Consider the following 25922-nt stretch of genomic DNA (forward strand, 5'->3'; position numbering starts at 1 on the left):
GCTGGCCGAAGTCGGTGATGGCGACGCAATGACGTTGTTTCCTTCTTGAAGGCATCATCGAGGTGAAGCTCCCAACTCCTCTCGCTACTGTCGGGGAAACCCACAATCAGTCGATTGGATGACGACGATGCCCTTGTGTCGTCCCCTCCTTGGGGGCGTCATTCTTGGAGGTGTGCATTGGCTTGAGGGACCAATGGACGACTCCAGCAGTGGAGCGGCGTTCCATGTGACGTATCGACGACGTGGAGTCTCGGCGATTGATGTATATATGATGATGGACGTGCGTAGGGAGGTGGCGTGCTAGCGCCGTGGTGGCGTCAACGGCTGGCCTGGCAAGGGCGATGCATCAGTACTTGCTCTAAAGATGGATCGGTGAAAGACGGCAGCGGCGGCCTCTAAGAGTCCGCCGGACCAGTGTGTGCTCCAGACCCGGGGTTGGGGCCTCCGGCCTTAGATGTTAGGCTTTGGTGCGATGTCTGTTTGGTATTCGGCTCGGACAATTAGCACCCCTTTATTAACTGCATAGGAGTAGCAACAGATGTTGCCAAGGTGGTGGCTTCAGCCTTATTGATCTAATACTTTATAATGTCTTTATGAATAATTAATATAATGGTTGCATGCATCACCCATATGCAAATGCCGGAGTCATCCTCCTTTTAAAAAAATGTAAATAACTGAACCCTTTTACTTTTGGATGTACTCTTGTTTTATCAATTTTATGAGATTGGCGACTATATGATCCTTAATTCGAAAACAAAGAACTTCAGACATAAAACAGAACAAAACAACTTCTGGTTACAAATCTGCAACAACAACAACAATATATGATATCATAACCTTGTAATAAAATTCTTGAGACCAAACTTCAAAACTTCAAACTGCAGCCATAGAAAAAGTTGAAAACCGGACAAGGCCAATGCTTTTTCACAGGATCACAACCCAGCATTTAAACAAGGCATTGTCTATCTGAAGCTGGTAAATAAGCAGTGCCCTGTACTGAACGAGGGATGCATGAACTCAGAAAGCAGCGCAATGCTAGTAGCGATTGTGGCACAATGTGAAGCGCAACTAGTTGAAATGCTTACAAGTTCTGAACTAACAGTTCACTAATTAGCACATACAGTTCTTGCTTGGCACATAGCTTGTCGAACCATTACTAATTCTCCACGAAGGATACAATGACCAAACAAAAAGAACCACCGTACATCACATCCTTGTGAGATAAGACTACACAAAAGAAGTACTAATGCTTAGATAGCATGCAGGGTCTTTAGTAACTTTCTGGACAGATGATTCCAAATGACATTTCATGCCTTTGATTTTCTTTTCCCAAGTAAACTAGGAGCAACGTGGGACATGAGAAGATCCTTAATAACACCAGGGCAGCTCTTTGTCAAAAACTGGAAACCTTCAGACTCCATGGCCCCATCCAGATTCACTGGCGAGCTGAGGAACACCAAGCATGCTGCCTTAAGCTCGTGGCAGTGGTGCTGCTCCGCCAATGCCAAGATAGTCGCCACGGAGCTCGTATCGATATGTTTGCATAGCTTATCTTCACAAATCAGCTTCAGCCTCTCCAGATCATACCTATCTGCTGCAACAAGCAAGTGCTGAGCCATGGCAGATTCCTCCTGTTGATCCATATCAGGCAATGTATCCGTGTACATGAAAGTAAGCAGAGCCTTGAACACTTCTGCCTCAATGTCATCTATACATATGGGCTCAGTGATGGTGCCCTCCATCATGGGCCCAAAGAACTCTGCTCTGAAGACCGGAGACTGTGCCGCGAGCACCAATCGGTGCGCCGAGAATGTCTCCCCGCCGACCCGGAATTCGACATCGACGCCCGCCTTGCTCGACAGGAGGTCCCCGAGGTGCCGGTGTATGTCGGACGGTGGCACCACGACGGATGGTGCTTTCCGTGCGTGGAACTCGCCCATGACAGTGACATCGACCTTGACAGTGAAGGAATCGTCCTTGAGAAGTTCTGATTTCTCCAACTCATCCCTTTTGATGTACTTGTTGAATCCCCAAGTGTTTTCCTCGGAGAAGTTTTTGGTACCGGTTCCCCAGCAATAGGGCAGCACCGGATTCCCACCTTGGTCGAGCAGGCTGAAGTTGGCTTGCGCCTTCACGGCCTCAGCCTCGCCGACGATATCATCGAGTGCGACATAGAGGGATATGTAATCGGTGCTACTGGACTCGGCCCCGTTGGGATAGTAACGAAGATGCCATGTGCGGCCTCCCACCTGGAACGGGCAGGAGTCGATCCACTCGCCATTGGGGAGCTCCTTGGTGCGCGAGTAGCCGACGATCTTGAGCACGTGGTAGCCGCTCACGGCGCCGGCGACGATGGAGGAAGCGGAACCGGAACAGGAGGGGAGACCATTGCCGCCGGCCTGCGAGGAGGTCGACATGGCGTATGGCTTGGTCGGTTCGGCCGGTCGCGGTGGAGACGGTGTCACGGCGAGGGTTTGTCTTGTTTTATAACGGGGACGGCGAGGGCTGTCCGGCTGTGGGTGCTGTCTCGAGGGCTACACGGAAAAGGCAACTGTGGAGTCCGCTGCTGATACAAGCCGCGTACGTACGTACGATGCAGATCCGGCGGTCGTGCCATCTTCAACAAGGAAAGACGTGCTATACTGCAGAGTTTTATTTTGTGGAGTAGCCAAAGGCCCTTTATTTTTTGGAAATTTAGAGTAGCCAAAGGCCAAGGTATTTCCCTGCCGCAAGAGCATATGATTGTGGGAATTTTTTCTTCTTCTATTTATTACTCTTCTTGTTCATCACCCCCGGTTTACATACGCAGTTTCACTAGAGGACTGCCTCTACGGACGCATCCCCGTTCTGCGCCATTCTAAAACTACTGAGCATATTTAGTTTTGGCTGCAGATCCGCGACACGCTCTTCACTCAAATGTGACCACTTGCAGCATGGTTTGAGATCTTTGGAATGGCCTCCCGGCCTTCCTTTTTGTATATACTCCCTCTGTACCGAAATACTTGTAGTTGGTGGAATTTGTATATTTCGTACAGAGGGAGTAGTTCACTCTACAGTTCTTATCTCTGCATTATGAAATCTGAGGAAGCGTCACAATTCAAAGGTTTGCCGTGACGATGATTGAGCTTACCTCCGTGGTATTCCATTGTTGCGATGATGACTGATGCTTTGGTCCAATTGCTGCGCAAACTATGTTTGCCAATCTTGCCGCTCCTGTTTAATTTGGCAGTTGTGCAGTGCCCGTAACTCCTCCTTTCTCCTTGTAAAAAGCTCGGTGTCCTTGTTCTCTTTCATCACCTTGTAAAAAAAACTCGGTTTTCTGTGTTGCCCGAAAAATATAAAACGGTTCATGCTGGCTTTTGTGCGAAACCACTAATTAAGAGTACTCGTTGCAAAGAACACTCCACCTTCCCAGGTCACGACAAGTGGCGCACATGCAGCACGCCACTTGTCGCAACCTGGGAGTTTTCTCTTTCTTCGTAGATCCGTTTATTCAAAACGTTTTGTCTCTCAAACCATGCGTTCAAATCTCGAACCATTTTCACCATTGGATTCCTCGTGTCGAGATCTTCAAAACTAGATCCATGTTGATAGGTTTTGACGAACTTTTTTTTCACGAAAAAAAACGGACGAAAAAACCGACCGGGAGCACGGTTTTTTCCTTTTCCGAAAGAGGCACGCCCGTGCCTCTCGCGAAATCACAACCGTGCCTCTCGTGGAAGCAAAACCGTGACTCTCGTGGAAGGAAAATAACAGAAAACACGTTTTTTTCCGTTTCCGAGAGGCACGGCCGTGACTCGTGAAAGCACAACCGTGCCTCTCGCGAAAGCAAAACCGTCACTCTCGCGAAAGTAAAAAAACAGAAAAGGCGTATTTTTTCCCTTCCCGAGAGGCACGGCCGTGACTCTCGCGAAAGCACAACCGTGTCTTCGCGGAAGCAAAAGCGTGACTCTCGCGAAAGAAAAAAAAATAGAAAACGCGTTTTGTTTTTTCCTTTTCGAGAGGCACGGCCGTGACTCTCGTGAAAGCACAATCGTGCCTCTCGCGGAAGCAAAACCGTGACTCTCATGAAAGAAAAAAAAACAGAAAATGCGTTTTTTTCGTTTCCGAAAGGCACGGCCGTGACTCTCGCGGAAGAAAAACCATGACTCTGATGGAAGAAAAAAAAACAGAAAATGCGTTTTTTTTCGTTTCCGAAAGGCACGGCCGTGACTCTCGCGGAAGAAAAACCATGACTTTCGCGAAAAAGAAAAAGAAAACTCGTTTTTTTGTGCAAAAAAAATTTCGAAATTTTTTTTATCGAAAAGCTAAGAAAGACCGGGGGAAAACCAAAACGTCGAAAAAAGCCGGAAAAAACCGTCTAAAAAACCGAAAACGCGTGCGAAAAAATAAAAAAACAAAATCCGGAGAGCGCGACACGTGGCGAATGGCTGAGAGCGCGCCAAGTAGCGCTGATCGTTGCGAGGCTCCTGAACGAGCGCTCGTTAACTAGTTGCTCTCGCTTTTGTGCGCCGTAGTTTCCTCGAGAGAAAAATATATATACTGTTGAATTTGGCCCAGAGTAGATCAACGACCCACAAAGTTGATGCTCTAGCTCAAAATTTACAGTTAAGGGAAGCGAGTAATGCGGTTACTTCCAACTATTCAGAACCCAGTGAGATCCTTTGCAGGGCATAAGCAACACTAGGGACAAACATGAAGACACATAGCCCATTATCCCTGATACGTAGTTGATACAGGAACCACATGACACATGAGAAACACAAACTGCTACGTACAATAGTTCATAATCGCCGATTACTACGCAAAGCGCGTTATTGCTAAGTGCTGTCATGCACTCATTTGAAGACATATCCATGGTCATCGTTCCAGTGTAAGGTATGTTCATATGAAAGATTCCAGTATAGTGACAGACAGTTCCAGAACTAAGAAAGATCTAGCTGCAGGTAGCAAAGGCAAATTAAGTTCTACTCCCTCCGTTCCATATTAGTTGACGCTCAAATGGATGTATCTAGCCGTATTTCAGTGCATGATACATCCGTTTGAGCATCAACTAATATGGAATGGAGGAAGTATTATACAAGAATTTGAACATGTAATGAGCCAATTAACATTCAAACTACAAAGCGATGTGTTCATTCCAATCACAAGGTTATCGAAAATGAACTTCTCCACAAGTACTGACATCTTGGCATGTAAACAGCTGAACCCTTTTACTTTTGGATGTACTCTTGTTTTATCAATTTTATGAGGTTGGCGACTATATGGTGTTTTTTTAAAATGACTATATGATCCTTAATTCGAAAACAAGGAGCTTCAGATATAAGACAGAACAAAACAGCTTCTGCTTACAAATCTGCAACAACAACAAAATGGGACCAAACTTCAGAACATTCATAAGATCACTGCTACCTTAGCAGCAACTACTATGTCAGAAATCATCACTACAAACTGCAGCCATAATTATATTTTTTTGAAAAACTGACAAGACTAATGCTATTTGAGAATAAAAACATAAAGCATGGCAAAATCCTTGTCCGTCTCGTTCTAATTAATATGCAAATTGGCCATGTAGTATGATCTTTCTTTTGTCTGCATCTTTTGGACCCCAGTATTTGTTTCTGTTGGCTTTTTCTTAGCAATTTCATGTTATATACAATGCCAAATCTTTTTTTTTTTCTGATGGCATGCATTAGGGCTGCGGGCAGTTGGGTTGCAACGTTCGTTCTAGTGCCCTCCCGGGGAACGGCAGCCAGCTATTCGGATTTTTTTCTCTCTCTTTTCCTTCCTTGCTCACCTATCTTTGAAGTAACTCACACGCCATGTGCGGCCTCCCACCCGGAACGGGCAAGAGTAGATACACTAGCCATTGGGGACCTCCTTGGTGCGCGAGTAGCCGACGATCTTCAACAAGTGGTAGCCACTCACAGCGCCGGCGCTGATTGTGGAAGTGCATCCAGAGAGAAAGCCATCGCCGGCAGAGGCGGATCTAGGGGTGGGGTGGTGGGAGCCATGGCCCCCACATACAATTTGCAGAACTTTTTTTACTAGTGCATTCATATGTATATTCAGTATTTTATTAACTATTTGCAATGTGTTTTGACAAAAAAAACTACTACACTTTGTAATGTTGCCCCCACGTTGATCATATTCTAAATCCGACACTGAGGAGGTGGGCATGTTGTACGGTGGCGGTGGCTATGGTGCCAGGGTGAGGGTTTGTTTTACGACCAGGGTTTTGGGTGGACTCCCGCTGCGGACACGGGTCGTGTATACGATGCAGATCCAGTGCCCTTTATTATCTTGTAAACATAGGCCACGTATATATCGTGCTACGCGTCGGTCGGCAGATTATTTGGAAAAATATGCCGCCTCGCAAGCTGTCGGATCAGGCTCAATCCAGTGGACGAGTGTCATCCTCTATTTCTCCAACATAAACATAAGTCGTATTATAGAAACATTTGCAACAGATATTGTGTTGTTGAAATTTTTCGCAATAGAGATGATGTTGCAGAAATATTTGGAGATTTTTTTGCAACAAAGTTCAAGTTGCAGAAAATTTATGCAACAGAGATAATGTTGTACGAACTGTTGTTGCGGCTGAAGCTCGATGAGGCGACAACCATGGACGTTGGTGCTCCTCCTGGGCAATCGTGTCGGTGTGCTTGCGGACGGCGAGCCCCGATGGCGGCGGTCGTAGCAGCTTGGGGAGGCGTCAGCTTGGGGGGAGGGGGGAGCTTGAAAGGAACACTGGGCGACTGCTCGTGCTTGTTGGCAGCCTCGTCAATGTGCTTGTGGGCGACCTCGTCGGCGTGCTTGCCGGCGCCGGCGGTCGTGCTTGTCAGTAGCATTGTTGGAGTGTTTGCTAGTGGCGGTGATCTGAGAAGCGCGTGGGGGCTTTGGCTTGACGGGGGCTCGAGAGGAGCACGAGAGGCGGGGGGTCTAGATCCCGCAACACATCAATTGTTGCGGTGGAGGAGATTGCAACAACTACCAAGTTGCAAAACTTAGTCTATGTAATACGTTCCTCCTTAGCCATCTCATTAATATCAGATCCGACGGTTATGAAGATGGCGGAACCAGGCGTTGTTATCAGTCGGATGATTAGAATCATTTCCCATATATCTTCAATGAAAAACCATGTGCTATATTACACAGCTTATACGTATTTTGTAAAATAGCCAAACAATCTAAAAAATTCGAAAAAAAAAAAGGTCTCTCCCTGCTGCAAAAGCATGTGATCTGGGCAAATTTGTGTACCATGTCAGTGTCGATGTCCAGACTGAAACACTAAAAACTGGCAACAACAAATTTACCAAGTATAGCTTTCGACCTGCTACTTATTTTCTTCTATTTATTGTTCCTTTTGATCATCCCCAGTTCCATACTAATCGCCGCATTTTCATGATACGACTAACCTCTTCTGACGCATGTCCCTTATGTGCTTTATTTTCTTCTATTTACTGTTCTTTTTCATCATCCCCATACTAATCGCCGCGGTTTCACGATACGACTAACCTCTTCTGACGCATGTCCCTTATGTGCTTTTCTGAAACTACTGAGCATCCTCTTCATCATTTTCCGTCCATTTTTCAGTTTTGGCTGGAGGTCCGATCTGCTCTTCATTCAGATGTGACCAGCTGCAGCAGGACTCTTTGGGACGGCCTCCCTTTTTGTAAACTTCGCTTTACCGTTGTTATCTCCGCATATAGTTTAGGTTTTCCGCAACAATTTTGTCGTTGTCATGATGACTTTGATGCTTTGGTCCAGTCCAATTGCTGCGCCAACACCACTCGGGAACTATGTTTGCCAGTCCTGTTCAAGTTGGCCTGTGCAGTTGGTGTAGCTTTCTCTTTCCTTTTAAGAAACTCTGTTTTTGTGTTTTCAAAAATGTATAATGGTTCATGCTGGCTTTTGTCCTCCATGGTTCCCTCAAGAGGAAAAAAACATGCTATTGAATTTGGCACAATTCCCTGAAAAACAAAACTGTCACAAGAGATGAATCATCCGCAAAGTTGATGCTCTAGCTCAAAATTTACAGTTGAGTAAGCGAGTAATGCGGTTATTCCAGCTAGTTAAAACTCAGACCCGGTGATGAGATCCTTGTGCAGAGTATAGGCAGCACACTAGAGACGAGACCAACATGAAGGCACAAATAGCCCTGGTACAAGAACCACATGCTACATGAGGAACACAAATTGCTACAGTACAATAGTTCATAACGGGCGATTACTATACAAAGTGTGTTATTGCTAAGTGCTGTCATTCACCCATTTATAGACGTGTCAACGGTCGTCGTTACAGCATAAGGTATTTACCAAAGATTCCAGCAACAACAATAATAAAATCAACTACCTTAGCAGCCACAATCTGAAAACAACAACTTCAGATGTAAGACAGAACAAAACAGTTTCTGGTTAAAAATCTGCAACAACAATAAAATGACATCATAAGCTTGTATAATAATACTCGAGAACAAACTTCAAAACATTCATAAGATCACTACCTTAGCAGCCACTACCATAGTACCATGTCCACTGCAAAGTACAAACTGCAGCCATAAAAATAATTGAAAACCAGACAAGACCAATGCTTTTTCACTGTATCCCAACCCAGCATTTCAACAAGTCATGGTCTATCTGAACCTGCTAAATAAGAAGTACCCTATACTGAACAAGGGGTGCATGAACTCAGGAAGCATCGCAATGCTCACAGCGATTGTGGCACAATGTAAAGGACAACTAATTGAAAGGCTTACAAGTTCTGAACTAACTGTTCACTAATTAGCACATACACTTTTGCTTCGCACACAGCTTGTCGAACCACCATACATCACATCCTTGTGAGATCAAGACTACACATAAAAAGCACTAATGCTAGAATTAGATAGCATGCAGGGTCTGTAGTCAGCTTCTGGACGGATGATTGCAAATAACCTTATGTTCATGCCCTAGATTTTCTTTTCCCAAGTAGACTAGCAGCAACCTGGGACTTGAGGAGATCCTTAATAACACCAGGGCAGCTCTTGGTTAAAAACTCGAACCTTCAGACTCCATGGCCGCGCCCAGATTCGTCGGCGAGCTGAGGAACACCAAGCATGCTGCCTTAAGTTCATGGCATTGACGCTGCTCGGCCAATGCCAAGATAGTCGCCACGGAGCTCGTATCGATACGATTGCACAGCTTATCTTCACAAATAAGCTTCAGCCTCTCCAGGTTGTACTTGTCTGCCGCAACAAGCAGATGCTGAGCCATGGCATATTCTTCTTCTTGCTTCATATCCGGCAATGCATCCGTGTACATGAAAGTAAGCAGAGCATTGAACACTGGTGCCTCCATGTCATCTATGCGTATGGCCTCAGTGGTGGTTCCCTCCCTCATCTGGCCAAAGAACTCTGCTCTAAAGATAGGAGACCGTGCCGCAAGCACCAATCGGTGCGCCGAGAATGTCTCCCCGCCGACTTGGAATTTGACATCGACGCCTGCCTTGCTCGACAGAAGAACCCCTAAGTGCCGGTGCAAATCAGAAGGTGGCACCAGGATAGATGGCGTCTCCTGCGTATGGAACTCGCTCATGATAGTGACATCGACCTTGACCGTGAAGGAATCGTCTTGGAGATGCTCGGATTCCTCCAATTGAACCCTTTTCATAAATCCGCCAAACCCGTGACCTTTATGCATAGAAAATTCCCTGGTGTCGGAAGTACCGGTATATGATGGCACCGGCTTCCCATGTTGGTCAAGTAAGCTGAACATGAATTTTGCCTTCACGATCTCTGCCTCGCCGGCGACTGTATCATTCAAGAAGAGACAAAGGCCTATGTAATCACTGTACTCAGATCTTAACCTGTTGGGATAGTAACGTACATTCCATCTTTGATGATCTTCAGCAAGTGGTAGCCGCTCACGACCCCGGATATGATGGAGGATGCGGATCCGGAGGGGAGGCCGTCGCCGACGACATGCGAGGAGGTCGGCACGGTGTCTAGTGGTCGGTTTGGGCGGCTCGGGGAGGGGGGGGGGGGGGGCGGCGGCGGCGGCTAGGGTTTTGGGTGATGTATCAGTGAAGCCCAGGGAAGGACTAGACTGAGAAATCAGCTGGACTCTTCTGCTGGCCTGTCCATGGCCCAATCGTAGGATGGAGATCCAACATTACTTATTGGGATGCGTCTAGCGAGCACGCATTGTCCTGCTAGCGTTCCCGAGCGGCCGGCCAAAATAGGAAAGCACCTGGTCCCCCTCGGCCAGAAAAGGAAAGTACCCATCCCACGCCACCCACGCTACAAGTCACGCGACCTCCACCAACCACATGGTCCCCCGGCGCGGGCAGCTGGCCTTGGGGATCACGTGCACCTCCCCCGAATCCTTCCTTCCTACAACTGGCCCAGGACCCTCCCTCCCTCCACCCCAACTGCCCCACGACATCTTCTTCTTCCCCACGAAAGAAACTCCCATCGCCAGGCCTGCCATGGCTGCTGAAACGAGCTGAGATTCATGCCCATTCAAAAGAGAAAAAAAAAAAGACAAAAAGAGTAGGAAGACGTACCAGGAAACACCAGAAGGAGGGAAAAGGTGGGAGTTCATTGAATTTCTTCCTCTTTCACTTCCCCTTCACCTCCCCTCCAGACGTTGTTTACCTATGGCTTTGCCATCTTCAAGAAACACAGGATTTGTGAGAAAAAAATTCTTCTCCTTTCACTTCCCCTTCACCTCCCCTCCTGTGATAACAAGAAATAGACAAGAAACACAGGATTTGTGGGGGGGGGGGGGGGGGGGGGGGGGGGGGGGGGGGGGGGGGGAGTTCTAATACCTGTGAATTTTTTTTGTTGTTTTCGTGCAACTCATCCAGAAGCATCAACCAACTTTTGCCACACTGTGTGCAACAGGAATAATCATGCGCCTAGAGTAGAAAAAACCAACAACCATATATGTGGTCTTTTTTTTCACAAGCTACAGTGGGATATGCCAAATCTTTCCTACTTAAATTTTTTTTAGTTGGTGGTGAGTTCACTCACCCTCCTTTCCACTCTTACAAGTAGGACACACTGTAGCCGAAATAAAAATAAATCATAATCCCTCCATTCCACAATGTAGTGCGCCCACGCTTCTTGAAATTCAAGTTTGACCGTAAATTTAACTACCGAGACCGACTGTAGCGGGAGCAAAAATTATACCACTGAATTTGTATTTTCGATATGAATTCAGTGATATAATTTTTGCTACAGCCGCAGTCGGTCTTGTTGGTTAAATTTACGGTCAAAATTGGATCTCGGGAAGCGCAAGCGCACTATATTGTGGAATGAAGGGAGTACCGGCGACCTCCTTTCCACGCGGAGATTTTAAAATAAAAAATTGTATCTCTTCCACACCATTCCATCTGCCGCTACTCTTACCCAATCCTCTAGTTCATGATGGGCGATAGTATACAAAGCATGTCATTGCTAAGTGTTGTCATTCACCCATTTTAAAACGTGTCATTACAGTGTAAGGTATGTTCATACCAAAAATTCCAGCAATCAGTGAGTAAAGTGACAGGCAGACAGTCCCAGAACTAAGAATAGCTCTGGCTGCAGCAAGCAAAGGGAAATTAAGTTTTATTCTACCAGAATGTTGAAATGTAATGGGCCAACTAACATGACGCGTTCATCCAAATCAGACAAGCCTGTGGAAATTCTTTACTAGGCATGGCTACCCATTAAGAATGTATTCATTACAATCACAAGGTTACCTAAAATGAATTTCTGCGCAAGTGCTGGCAACTGGCATCTTAGCATGTAAACAGCTGAACCTTTTTTACCTTCTGAAGTACTGTTGTTTTATCAATTTAATGAAAATGAGGGATTATTTGATCCTTAATTCGAAAACAAAGAACTACAGATATAAGACAGAGCAAGACAGCTGCTGGTTGCAAATCTGCAACAAAGGGAAAATGGGATCTTAATCCTGTATGAAAATACTTAAGGCCAAACTCCACAACCTTCATAAGATCACTACCTTAGCAGCCACTACAATGTCAGAAATCATCACTACAAATTGTAGCCGTGCAAAAAATTGCAAGCACAGCAAGGCCAATGATTTTTCACTGGATCCCAACCCAGCATTTCAACAAGACATGGTCTATCTGAAACTGGTAAATAAACGGTGCTCTGTACTGAACAAGGGATGCATGAACTCAGGAACCAGCGCAATGCTCACAACGATTGTTACAGAGGAATCAGACAGAACTGGGCGAAATTTAAAGGGCAACTAGTTGAAAGGCTTACAAGTTCTGAACTAACTGTTCACTAATTAGCACATATGGTTCTTGCTTTCCACATAGCTAGTCAAACCATTCATAATTCTCCATAAACGATGCAATGACCAAACAAAATAGGACCAACATAAATCGCATTGTTGTGAGAACAGGACTACACAGAAAACTGCAGGGTCTTTATTCAGTTTCTGGACGGATGATTGCAAATGACGATATGCAGGAATGTAACCTCATGTTCATGCTCCAGATTTTCTTTTCCCAAGTATACTAGGAGCAACCTGGGACTTGAGGAGATCCTTAATAACACCAGGGCAGCTCTTGGTTAAAAACTCAAAACCTTCAGACTCAATGGCTGCATCCAGATTGTTCGGCGAGCTGAGGAACACCAAACATGCCGCCTTAAGCTCATGGCAGTGGTGCTGCTCCGCCAAGGCCAAGATAGTCGCCACGGAGCTCGTATCGATACAATTGCACAACTCCTCTTCACAAATCAGCTTCAGCCTCTCCAAAGCATACCTGTCTGCTGCAACAAGCCTATGCTGAGCCATGGCAGATTCCTCATGTTGATCCATAGCAGGCAGTGCATCCGTGTAGATAAAAGTAAGCAGAGCGTTGAACACTTATGCCTTAATGTCATCTATGCGTATGGCCCCAGTAGTGGTTCCCTCCTTCATCAGCCCAAAGAGCTCTGCTCTAAAGACCGGAGACCGTGCCGCGAGCACCAACTGGTGTGCCGAGAATGTCTCCCCACCGACAACGAATTCGACATCCACACCAGCCTTGCTCGATAGGAGATCCCCGAAGTGCCGGTGCATGTCAGACGGTGGCACCAGGACGGACGGTGTCTGCTGCGCGTGGCACTCGCTCATGATAGTGACATCGACCTTGACAGTGAAGGAATCATCCTTGAGATGCTCTGATTCCTCCAATTCAACCCTTTTTCATAAATCTAGCAAATCCCTGACATTTCTTCACGGAAAAGTCTCTGGTCTCGCAGGTCCAGGTATAAGACGGCACTGCCTTCCCATGTTGATCGAGTAAGCTGAACTTGAATTTTGCCTTCACGGTCTCGGCCTTGCCGACGGTATCATTCAAGCACAGACAAAGGCCTATGTAATCAATGTACTCGGACCCAGACCCGTTGGGATAGTAACTCACATGCCATGTGCGGCCTCCCACCTGGAACGGCCAAGAGTCGACCCGCTTACCATTGGGGACCTCCTTGGTGCCCGAGTAGCCGACGATCTTCAGCAAGTGGTAGCCGCTCACGACCCCGGATATGATGGAGGATGCGGATCCGGGGGGGAGGCCGTCGCCGCCGACATGCGAGGAGGTCGGCATGGTGTACAGCGTGGTCGGTTAGGACGGTCACTGGCCGGGAGGGGGAGGGGGAGGGGGCGGGGGCGGCAGCGGCAGCGGCGGCGTGGGGAGGAGAGGGGAGGGGATGGCGGCGAGGGTTTTCGTTGGTGTACCGGTGAAGCCAGGGAAAGACCAGACCCTTCTGCGATTCCGCTGGTCCGTGGCCCAATCCGTTGGGGTCCGATGGAGATACATGGACTCCTCAACATTGTTTTATTTATTGATTGAGGTTCAATTTCTCTCAAGAAAAAATTTCTTGAGGTTCATTAGAGCAACTTCAATGGGGCGACCCATTTCGTCCACCTGCATGGGTCGGCGCGAACAAAAGTGGAGTCCCAACGTGGTGACCCAAACGCAAATCGCGTCCGCCTGGCATCCACGCCAACCCATTTCCGGCCCAAAATTGTGCATGGAATGCGTCGCGCGGACGCGAAGCGGACGTGCCACACATCTCCTCGGCGTCCGCCGCGTCCCCACCTGTAGGCCACCCAACCGCCACCCGTCTTCTTATTTATGACGACCACCGACAGCGGACTCACTAGTCAGCCAGTGAAAGCGTCCTTTTTTAAGCACGTGTGCGGCGGGGCTGGCCTCATCCACTTCTCCCGTCCACATCTGGCCCCCCACCACTCCCTTTGCTTCCTCGCCGGCGACAGCAAACCCTAGCGCGCCATGGGCCTCTTCGACAACAACAGTGGCAAGGGCAAGGGCAAGGGCACCCCCGGCGCCTCGTCCTCCCGTACTCCCCCTCCCCCTCCTCCTCCGGCGCCGGTGCGTTTCCGCCCCGGTCGCCGGCGCCTGCACATCCCGGTGCACCAAGCGCGGTGGCACTGGGAGTACAGGAAGCCGTTGTCGTACCCCGATGTCACGCTACCGCACCACTGGCACCAAGATCCGCAGCGGATCCTGGTGTCGGCGGTTCTGCGGAGCCAGCGGGCGCACGACGAGGAGGTGCGCAGGCGCCGCGCGCAGCTCACGCCGGAGCAGCGTCGGCTGCCTGAGTACGCCGCCGACTCTTGATACGTCTCCAACGTATATATAATTTTTGATTGTTTCATGCTATATTATATTCTGTTTTGGATGTTTAATGGGCTTTATTATACACTTTTATATTATTTTTGGGACTAACCTATTAACCGGAGGCCTAGCCCAAATTGTTGTTTTTTTGCCTATTTCAGTGTTTCGAAATAAAAGAATATCAAACGGAGTCCAAACGGAATGAAACCTTCGGGAACGTGATTTTCGGAACAAACGTGATCCAGAGGACTTGGAGTCTACGTAAAGCAATCAACGAGTAAGGCACGAGGCAGGGGGCGCGCCTACCCCCTGGGCGCGCCCTCCACCCTCGTGGGCCCCTCGTTGCTCCACCGACGTACTTCTTCCTCCTATATATACCCATATACCCTGGAAACATCAGATACGGAGCAAAAACCCTATTTCCACCGCCGCAACCTTCTGTACCCGTGAGATCCCATCTTGGGGCCTTTTCCGGCGCTCCGCCGGAGGGGCATTGATTACGGAGGGCTTCTACATCAACACCATAGCCTCTCCGATGATGTGTGAGTAGTTTACCTCAGACCTTCGGGTCCATAGTTATTAGCTAGGCTTCTTCTCTCTCTGTGGATCTCAATACAAAGTTCTCCTTGATCTTCTTGGAGATCTATTCGAATTTCTTTTTGCAGTGTGTTTGTCGAGATCCGATGAATTGTGGGTTTATGATCAAGATTATCTATGAACAATATTTGAATCTCCTCTGAATTCTTTTATGTATGATTGGTTATCTTTGCAAGTCTCTTCGAATTATCAGTTTGGTTTGGCCTACTAGATTGATCTTTCTTGCAATGGGAGAAGTGCTTAGCTTTGGGTTCAATCTTGCGGTGCTCGATCCCAGTGACAGAAAGGGAAACGACACGTATTGTATTGTTGCCATCGAGGATAAAAAGATGGGGTTTATATCATATTGCATGAGTTTATCCCTCTACATCATGTCATCTTACTTAAAGCATTACTCTGTTCTTATGAACTTAATACTCTAGATGCATGCTGGATAGCGGTCGATGTGTGGAGTAATAGTAGTAGACGCAGAATCGTTTCGGTCTACTTGTCACGGATGTGATGCCTATATACATGATAATACCTAGATATTCTCATAACTATCCTCAATTCTATCAATTGCTCGACAGTAATTCGTTTACCCACCGTAATACTTATGCTCTTGAGAGAAGCCACTAGTGAAATCTATGGCCCCCGGGTCTATTTCCTATCATATTAATCTCCCGACAACAAGCTATTTCTGGCGCCATTTATTTTACTTTGCATCTTTATTTACTCTTTATCATAAAAATACCAAAAATATTATCTTATCATATCTATCAGATCTCACTCTCGTAAGTGACAGTGAAGGGATTGACAACCCCTTTATCGCGTTGGCTGCGATGTTCTTATTTGTTTGTGTAGGTGCGTGGGACTCGCGCGTGGTCTCCTACTGGATTGATAACTTGGTTCTCAAAAACTGAGGGAAATACTTACGCTACTTTACTGCATCACTCTTTCCTCTTCAAGGGAAAACCAACGCAGTGCTCAAGAGGTAGCAAGAAGGATTTCTGGCGCCGTTGCCCGGGAGTCTACGCACAAGTCAAGACATACCAAGTACCCATCACAAACTCTTACCCCTCGCATTACATTATTTGCCTTTTGCCTCTCGTTTTCCTCTCCCCCACTTCACCATTGCCGTTTTATTCGCCCTCTTTTTTCCGTTCGCCTCTTTTTCGCTTGTTTCTTGTTTGCTTGTGTGTTGGATTGCTTACTTGTCACGATGGCTCAAGATAATACTAAATTGTGTGACTTTGCCAATACCAACAACAATGATTTTCTTAGTACTCCTATTGCTCCTCTTATCGAAGCTGAATCTTGTGAAATTAATGCTGCTTTACTGAATCTTGTCATGAAAGATAAATTCGCCGGCCTTCCTAGTGAAGATGCAGCTACCCATCTAAATAGCTTTGTTGATTTGTGTGATATGCAAAAGAAGAAAGATGTGGACAATGATATTGTTAAATTGAAGCTATTTCCTTTTTCGCTTAGAGATCGTGCTAAAGCTTGGTTTTCGTCTTTGCCTAAAAATAGTATTGATTCATGGAATAAGTGCAAAGATGCTTTTATCTCTAAGTATTTTCCTCCCGCTAAAATCAGCTCTCTTAGAAACGATATCATGAATTTTAAGCAACTTGATCACGAACATGTTGCACAAGCTTGGGAGAGGATGAAATTAATGATATGTAATTGCCCTACACATGGTTTGAATCTTTGGATGATTATACAAAAAATTTATGCCGGATTGAATTTTGCTTCTAGAAATCTTTTAGATTCGGCCGCGAGCGGCACTTTTATGGAAATCACTTTAGGAGGAGCTACTAAACTCCTAGACAATATTATGGTTAATTATTCTCAATGGCACACCGAACGATCTACTAGTGAAAAAGTGCATGCGATAGAAGAAATTAATGTTTTGAGTGGAAAGATGGATGAACTTATGAAATTGTTTGCTAATAAGAGTGTTTCCTCTGATCCTAATGATGTGCCTTTGTCTACCTTGATTGAGAATAATAATGAATCTATGGATGTGAATTTTGTTGGTAGGAATAATTTTGGTAACAACGCGTATAGAGGAAACTTTAATCCTAGGCCGTTCCCTACTAATTCCTCTAATAATTATGGTAATTCCTACAACAATTTTTATGGAAATTTTAATAAGATGCCCTCTGAATTTGATATTAGTGTTAAGGAGTTTATGAATTCGCAAAAGGATTTCAATGCTTTGCTTGAAGAAAAATTGCTTAAGGTTGATGAATTGGCTAGGAACGTTGATAGAATTTCTCTTGATGTTGATTCTTTGAAACTTAGATCTATTCCACCTAAGCATGATATCAATGAGTCTCTCAAAGCCATGAGAATTTCTATTGATGAGTGCAAAGAAAGATTGCTTTGTGAAAGCGTGTTCTTCTAGTTTTTATAAAAATAAAGATGAAGATCTAAAAGTTATTGATGTGTCTCCTATTAAATCTTTGTTTTTCAATATGAATCTTGATAATGATGGGACTAGATATGAGTCACCTTTACCTAGAAGGCGTCCCAAAAAATCGGAGTTTTAGATCTTGATGCAAAAATTGGTAAAAGTGGGATTGAAGAGGTCAAAACTATAGATATTAATGAACCCACTATTTTGGATTTCAAGGAATTTAATTATGATTATTGCTCTTTGATAGATTGTATTTCCTTGTTGCAATCCGTGCTAAATTCTCCTCATGCTTATAGTGAAAATAAAGCATTTACTAAACATATCGTTGATGCTTTAATGCAATCTTATGAAGAAAAACATGAGTTGGAAGTTTCTATCCCTAGAAAACTTTATGATGAGTGGGAACCTACTATTAAAATTAGAATTAATGATCATGAATGCTATGCTTTTTGTGATTTTGGTGCTAGTGTTTCCACGATTCCAAAAACCTTGTGTGATTTGCTAGGATTCCGTGAATTTGATGATTACTCTGTAAACTTGCACCTTGCGGATTCACTATTAAGAAACCTATGGGAAGAATTAATGATGTTCTTATTGTTGCAAATAGGAACTATGTGCCCGTAGATTTCATTGTTCTTGACATAGATTGCAATCCTTCATGTCCTATTATTCTTTGTAGACCTTTCCTTAAAACGATTGGTGCAATTATTGATATGAAGGAAGGGAATATTAGATTCCAATTTCCATTAAGGAAAGGTATGGAACACTTTCCTAAACAGAAAATAAAATTACCATATGAATCTATTATGAGAGCTACTTATGGATTGCCTACCAAAGAGGGCAATACCTAGATCTATCCTTGTTTTTATGCCTAGCTAAGGACGTTAAACGATAGCGCTTGTTGGGAGGCAACCCAATTTTATTTCAGTTTTTTGCTTTTTGCTTCTGTTTAGGAATAAATATTTGATCTAGCCTCTGATTAGATTTTTTTTATGTTTTAATTAGTGTTTGTGCCAAGTTAAACCTATAGGATCTTCTTGGATGATAGTTATTTGATCTTGCTGAAAATTCCAGAAACTTTCTGTTCATGAAAACAATTTTTTAAAATCACCATAACATGATAAAATATTGATTCCAATTGCAGTAGATCAATAAACAAATTGTCTAGGTCGTCCTATTTTGGTAGAATTTTTTGAGTTCCAGAAGTTTGCGTTAGTTACAGATTACTACAGACTGTTCTGTTTTTGACAGATTCTGTTTTTCGTGTGTTGTTTGCTTATTTTGATGAATCTATGGCTAGTAAAATAATTTATAAACCATAGAGAAGTTGGAATATAGTAGGTTTAACACCAATATAAATAAATAATGATTTCAATACAGTACCTTGAAGTGGTGTTTTGTTTTCTTTCGCTAACGGAGCTCACGAGATTTTCTGTTGAGTTTTGTGTTGTGAAGTTTTCAAGTTTTGGGTAAAGATTTGATGGATTATGGAACAAGGAGTGGCAAGAGCCTAAGCTTGGGGATGCCCATGGCACCCCAAGATAATCTAAGGACACCAAAAAGCCAAAGCTTGGGGATGCCCCGGAAGGCATCCCCTCTTTCGTCTTCGTCCATCGCTAACTTTACTTGAAGCTATATTTTTATTCACCACATGATATGTGTTTTGCTTGGAGCGACTTGTATGATTTGAGTCTTTGCTTTTTAGTTTACCACAATCATCCTTTCTGTACACACCTTTTGAGAGAGACACACATGATTCGGAATTTATTAGAATACTCTATGTGCTTCACTTATATCTTTTGAGCTATATAGTTTTTGCTCTAGTGCTTCACTTATATCTTTTAGAGCACGGTGGTGGATTTGTTTTATAGAAACTTTTGTTCTCTCATGCTTCACTTATATTATTTTGATAGTCTTACAGAACAGCGTGGTAATTTGCTTTAATCATAAAAATTAGTCCTAATATCATAGGCATCCAAGATTAGTATTTTTTCTTCTTATGAGTGTGTTGAATACTATGAGAAGTTTGATGCTTGATAATTGTTTTGAGATATGAAGATGGTGATATTAGAGTCATGATAGTTGAGTGGTTATGAATTTGAGAAATACTTGTGTTAAAGTTTGTGATTCCCGTAGCATGCACGTATGGTGAACCGTTATGTGATGAAGTCGGAGCATGATTTATTTATTGACTGTCTTCCTTATGAGTGGCGGTCGGGGACGAGCGCTGGTCTTTTCCTACCAATCTATCCCCCTAGGAGCATGCGCGTAATACTTTGCTTTGATAACTTATAGCTTTTTACAACAAGTATATGGGTTCTTTATGACTAATGTTGAGTCCATGGATTATACGCACTCTCATCCTTCCATCATTGCTAGCCTCTCTAATACCGCGCACTTTTCGCAGGTATCATACACCCACCATATACCTTCCTCAAAACAGCCACCATACCTACCTATCATGGTATTTTCATAGCCATTCCGAGATATATTGCCATGCAACTTACCACCGTTCCGTTTACTATGACACGCTTCATCATTGTCATAATTGCTTCGCATGATCATGTAGTTGACATTGTATTTGTGGCAAAGCCACCGGTCATGATTCTTTCATACATGTCACTCTTGATTCATTGCATATCCCGGTACACCGCCGGAGGCATTCACATAGAGTCATATTTTGTTCTAAGTATTGAGTTGTAAATTCTTGAGTTGTAAGTAAATAAAAGTGTGATGATCATCATTATTAGAGCATTGTCCCAAGTGAGGAAAGGATGATGCAGACTATGATTCCCCCACAAGTCGGGATGAGACTCCGGACGAAAAAAAGAAGAGAAAGGCCATAAAAAAGAGAAGGCCCAAAAAAATGAGAGAAAAAGAGAGAAGGGACAATGCTACTATCCTTTTTCCACACTTGTGCTTCAAAGTAGCACCATGATCTTCATGATAGAGAGTCTCATATGATATCACTTTCATATACTAGTGGGAATTTTTTATTATAGAACTTGGCTTGTATATTCCAATGATGGGCTTCCTCAAAATGCCCTAGGTCTTCATGAGCAAGCGAGTTGGATGCACACCCACTTAGTTTCTTTTGTTGAGCTTTCGTATACTTATAGCTCTAGTGCATCCGTTGCATGGCAATTCCTACAACCTCGCATTGATATCTGTTAATGGACATCTCCATAGCCCGTTGATACGCCTAGTTCATGTGAGGCTATCTTCTCCTTTTTTTGTCTTCTCCACAACCACCATTCAATTCCACATATAGTGCTATGTCCATGGCTCACGCTCATGTATTGCGTGAAGATTGAAAAAGTTTGAGAACACCAAAAGTATGAAACAATTGCTTGGCTTGTCATCGGGGTTGTGCATTTTAAATATTTTGTGTGGTGAAGATAGAGCATAGCCAGACTATATGATTTTGTAGGGATAACTTTCTTTCGCCATGTTATTTTGAGAGACATAATTGCTTAGTTAGTATGCTTGAAGTATTATTATTTTTATGCCAATATTAAAATTTTGTCGTGAATCTTTCGGATCTGAATATTCATACTACAAATAAGAGAATTACATTGAAAATTATGCTAAGTAGCATTCCACATCAAAAATTCTGTTTTTATCATTTACCTACTCGAGGACGAGCAGGAATTAAGCTTGGGAATGCTTGACACGTCTGCAACGTATCTATAATTTTTGATTGTTCCATGCTATATTATATTCTGTTTTGGATGTTTAATGGGCTTTATTATACACTTTTATATTATTTTTGGGACTAACCTATTAACCGGAGGCCCAGCCCAAATTGCTGTTTTTTTGCCTATTTCAGTGTTTCGAAGGAAAAGAATATCAAACGGAGTCCAAACGGAATGAAACCTTCAGGACGTGATTTTCGGAACAAACGTGATCTAGAGGACTTGGAGTCTACGTAAAGCAATCAACAAGGAAGGCACGAGGCAGGGGGGCGCGCCCTCCACCCTCATGGGCCCCTCGTTGCTCCACCGACGTACTTCTTCCTCCTGTATAAACCCATATACCCTGGAAACATCAGATACGGAGCAAAAACCCTATTTCCACCGCCGCAACCTTCTGTACCCATGAGATCCAATCTTGGGGCCTTTTCCGGCGCTCCGCCGGAGGGGGCATTGATCACGGAGGGCTTCTACATCAACACCATAGCCTCTCCGATGATGTGTGAATAGTTTACCTTAGACCTTCGGGTCCATAGTTATTAGCTAGATGGCTTCTTCTCTCTCTTTGGATCTCAATACAAAGTTCTCCTTGATCTTCTTGGAGATCTATTCGATGTAATCTTCTTTTGCGGTGTGTTTGTCGAGATCCGCTGAATTGTGGGTTTATGATCAAGATTATCTATGAACAATATTTGAATCTCCTCTGAATTCTTTTATGTATGATTAGTTATCTTTGCAAGTCTCTTCGAATTATCAGTTTGGTATGGCCTACTAGATTGATCTTTCTTGCAATGAGAGAAGTGCTTAGCTTTGGGTTCAATCTTGCGGTGCGCGATGCCAGTGACAGAAAGGGAAACGACACGTATTGTATTGTTGCTATCGAGGATAAAAAGATGGGGTTTATATCATATTGCATGAGTTTATCCCTCTACATCATGTCATCTTACTTAAAGCATTACTCTGTTCTTATGAACTTAATACTCTAGATGCATGCTGGATAGCGGTCGATGTGTGGAGTAATAGTAGTAGATGCAGAATCGTTTCGGTCTACTTGTCACGGACGTGATGCCTATATACATGATCATACCTAGACATTCTCATAACTATGCTCAATTCTATCAATTGCTCGACAGTAATTCGTTTACCCACCGTAGTACTTATGCTCTTGAGAGAAGCCACTAGTGAAATCTATGGCCCCCCGGTCTATTTCCTATCATATTAATCTCCCGACAACAAGCTATTTCTGGCGCCGTTTATTTTACTTTGCATCTTTATTTACTCTTTATCATAAAAATACCAAAAATATTATCTTATCATATCTATCAGATCTCACTCTCGTAAGTGACCGTGAAGGGATTGACAACCCCTTTATCACGTTGGCTGCGAGGTTCTTATTTGTTTGTGTAGGTGCGTGGGACTCGCGCGTGGTCTCCTACTGGATTGATAACTTGGTTCTCAAAAACTGAGGGAAATACTTACGCTACTTTACTGCATCACCCTTTCCTCTTCAAGGGAAAACCAACGCAGTGCTCAAGAGGTAGCAACTCTCCCAACTGGGAGGCTTGGTTCGCCCTCGAACACGAGGAGCAACGGCGTTCGGGTGTCGACGCCGTCCCACGGCCGCCCCCGCAGATAGAGCCGGAGGACATGGAGGCGGAGGCGGAGTACCAAGCCGCCATCGAGGAGGCCCTGCAGCACGCGCTGGAGGCTAGCCGCCTCGAGGAGGACGCGCACTGGGATGGGTTGGAGCAAGCCCTTGCCCTGTCGGCGGCGGGGGACTCCGTCCACACCCCGTTGTTCGTGCCGCCACTGCCACCGTCGCCGCTCGTCCAGCCCAAGCCGGAGCCGGAGCCGACGCGGAAGCGCTCCCCGCCTCCACCCACTTGGCCGGAGGAGGCCTACTCGTGGACGGGACAGTACCGCAAGTGGGTGAGCGCGCCTCCCGTCCACTTCACTGCGACGCTGGCGCAGGAGGCGGCTCATCTCGAGCGCTGGAAGGCGCACTGGCTCCGCCAGGAGCAGGCCGACGGCGAGGAGTAGATGCACTACGAGGCCATGCTCCAACACGACGCGGAGGTGCTCCGGCTCGTGGAGGAGGAGGAGGAGGAGCGCGCGCGGCTAGCCGCAATGCCACTGCCCCAGCAGACACCGGAGGAGGCTGCCCCTGGCAGCGTATCATGCGGCGTTCGGGTGGGCTGGCTCTGCTCCCGTCTTCATCGACCTCACCGGCGATGGCGACGGCGGCGTCGACGCCAAGGGCAAGGGCAAGACCAACGATGTCTAGGACAGCGTGCGGGGCAGCAGCAGGCGGGCGCAGACTTTTTTATGTTTTAGTTAATGTTAATTAGCTTTAAGGGGACTTTGGCCGGCGTTTGACCGGCCACTTATGTTTAATTATGTTTATTTTGTGTGAGCTGTTTTTTTCACGCCGACATATTTTGGTCAGCCTCCTGTTGGGCGATCAAACCGACCCATTTCAGAATGCCGACGCACACGTTCGCCTGGCCAACCCAAACGGACAAAAAGCGGACAAAGCGCGCGTCCGTTTTGGTCGCCCTATTGGAGTTGCTCTTAGTGCAGAAAATGTTCAATTTGTTCAAATTTATCATTCCGAGGATACATCGATTTGTTCAATTTTGTATTTGAAACCTTCGGTATCTTTCTCATGTGCACTGTTGAGGAAATGGAAAAAATTCGACAATGTTCGTCCACATTTTCTTCACATCATTGATTTGGTTCTGATTTTTACATACATGATTAGTTGCTTCTTATTCAAAATTTATTATTAACTTCTTATATACTTTTCTTTTTCAGGATATGCCTTTTGCTTCAATGAAAAACAATCATATAGAGTCGTGGATTAAATAAAGTCGACACAATGAAGCGGATTTATTAACAATTCATGGATCAAAATGGAAAATATATTATCCGCCCCTCTTGAAAATATTCATAATAACATGTGTTTTTTCCTCTCCGCTTAGTTTTTTTATGGTTCCTCTCCGCTTAGTTTGAGTCCACCAAGTCAACTTTTATTGTACTTTTTGTGAATAGTTTGCAAGGAGATAGCAACTTGATCTGATTGGTTTCAAGGCCTCATGGAATTCACCCGTTTCCATCTTTCACACATCAAACCTCGAGTCGCCACCCCCTCCCCCCCACACAAAACACCACCACTAGTCCTGGTCATCTCAGGCCCGGCCCTGTCGGCCCACCCAGGCCTGGCCCTAAAATCCAGGGCCTAGGCCTGATGGGCTTGCCCGTGGGCCGGGCTTGGGCCTGAGTTTTGAGCCCACCAATAGGGCCTGGACGAGTAATACGTCTCCAACGTATCTATAATTTTTGATTGTTCCATGCTATTATATTATCTGTTTTGGATGTTTAATGGGCTTTACTAAGCACTTTTATATTATTTTTGGGACTAACCTACTAACCCAAGGCCCAGTGCAAATTGCTGTTTTTTTTGCCTATTTCAGTGTTTCGCAGAAAAGGAATATCAAACGGAGTCCAAATGGAATGGAACCTTCGGGAGAGTTATTTTTGGAACAAACGTGATCCAGAGGACTTTGAGTGGACGTCAAGAAATCAACGAGGAGGCCACGAGGCAGGGAGGCGCGCCTGCCCCCTGGGCGCGCCCCCCACCCTCGTGGGCCCCTCGTAGCTCCACCGACCTACTTCTTCCTCCTATATATACCCATGTACCCCAAAAATATCCGGGAGCACCACGAAACCCTATTTCCACCGCCGCAACCTTCTGTACCCGTGAGATCCCATCTTGGGGCCTTTACCGGCGCTCCGCCGGAGGGGGAATCGATCACGGAGGGCTTCTACATCAACACCATAGCCTCTCCGATGATGTGTGAGTAGTTTACCTCAGATCTTCGGGTCCATAGTTATTAGCTAGATGGCTTCTTTTCTCTCTTTGGATCTCAATACAAAGTTCTCCTCGATCTTCTTAGAGATCTATTCGATGTAACTCTTTTTGTGGTGTGTTTGTCGAGATCCGATGAATTGTGGGTTTATGATCAAGATTATCTATGAACAATATTTGAATCTCCTCTGAATTCTTTTATGTAGGATGTGTTATCTTTGCAAGTCTCTTCGAATTATCAGTTTGGTTTGGCCTACTAGATTGATCTTTCTTGCAATGGGAGAAGTGCTTAGCTTTGGGGTCAATCTTGCGTTGCTCGATCCCAGTGAAAGAAGGGGAAACGACACGTATTGTATTGTTGCCATCAAGGATAAAAAGATGGGTTTTATATCATATTGCTTGAGTTTATCCCTCTACATCATGTCATCTTGCCTAATGCGTTACTCTATTCTTATGAACTTAGTACTCTAGATGCATGCTGAATAACGGTTGATGTGTGAAGTAATAGTAGTAGATGCAGGCAGGAGTCGGTCTACTTGTCACGGACGTGATGCCTATATACATGATCATGCATAGATATTTTCATAATTATGCGCTTTTCTATTAATTGCTCGACAGTAATTTGTTCACCTACCGTAATACTTATGCTATCTGGAGAGAAGCCACTAGTGAAACCTATGGCCCCCGGGTCTATTCTCCATCATATTAATCTCCCATCAACTAGCTATTTCTA

The 25922-nt window shown here is 44.9% G+C and overlaps 1 protein-coding gene and 2 pseudogenes across 1 annotated transcript; all 3 read right to left on the minus strand.

Annotated features, from left to right (window-relative positions):
• Positions 1–1307: 1307 nt before the first annotated feature.
• Positions 1308–8701, minus strand: LOC109743821 (BTB/POZ and MATH domain-containing protein 1-like). Its single transcript, XM_045228728.1, has 4 exons — positions 8664–8701; positions 8530–8551; positions 8356–8370; positions 1308–2534 (listed from the first exon to the last, which is right to left on the minus strand). Exons 1-4 carry the CDS (start codon positions 8699–8701, stop codon positions 1308–1310), a joined length of 1302 nt encoding a protein of 433 aa, XP_045084663.1.
• On the minus strand, positions 8343–10469 carry LOC109743820 (BTB/POZ and MATH domain-containing protein 1-like; annotated as a pseudogene).
• A 1652-nt stretch (positions 10470–12121) lies between these two features.
• Positions 12122–13625, minus strand: LOC109743817 (BTB/POZ and MATH domain-containing protein 2-like; annotated as a pseudogene).
• Positions 13626–25922: the final 12297 nt, after the last annotated feature.

The sequence above is a fragment of the Aegilops tauschii genome, chromosome 5, assembly GCF_002575655.3.
Source record: "Aegilops tauschii subsp. strangulata cultivar AL8/78 chromosome 5, Aet v6.0, whole genome shotgun sequence".
NCBI lineage: Eukaryota > Viridiplantae > Streptophyta > Magnoliopsida > Poales > Poaceae > Aegilops > Aegilops tauschii.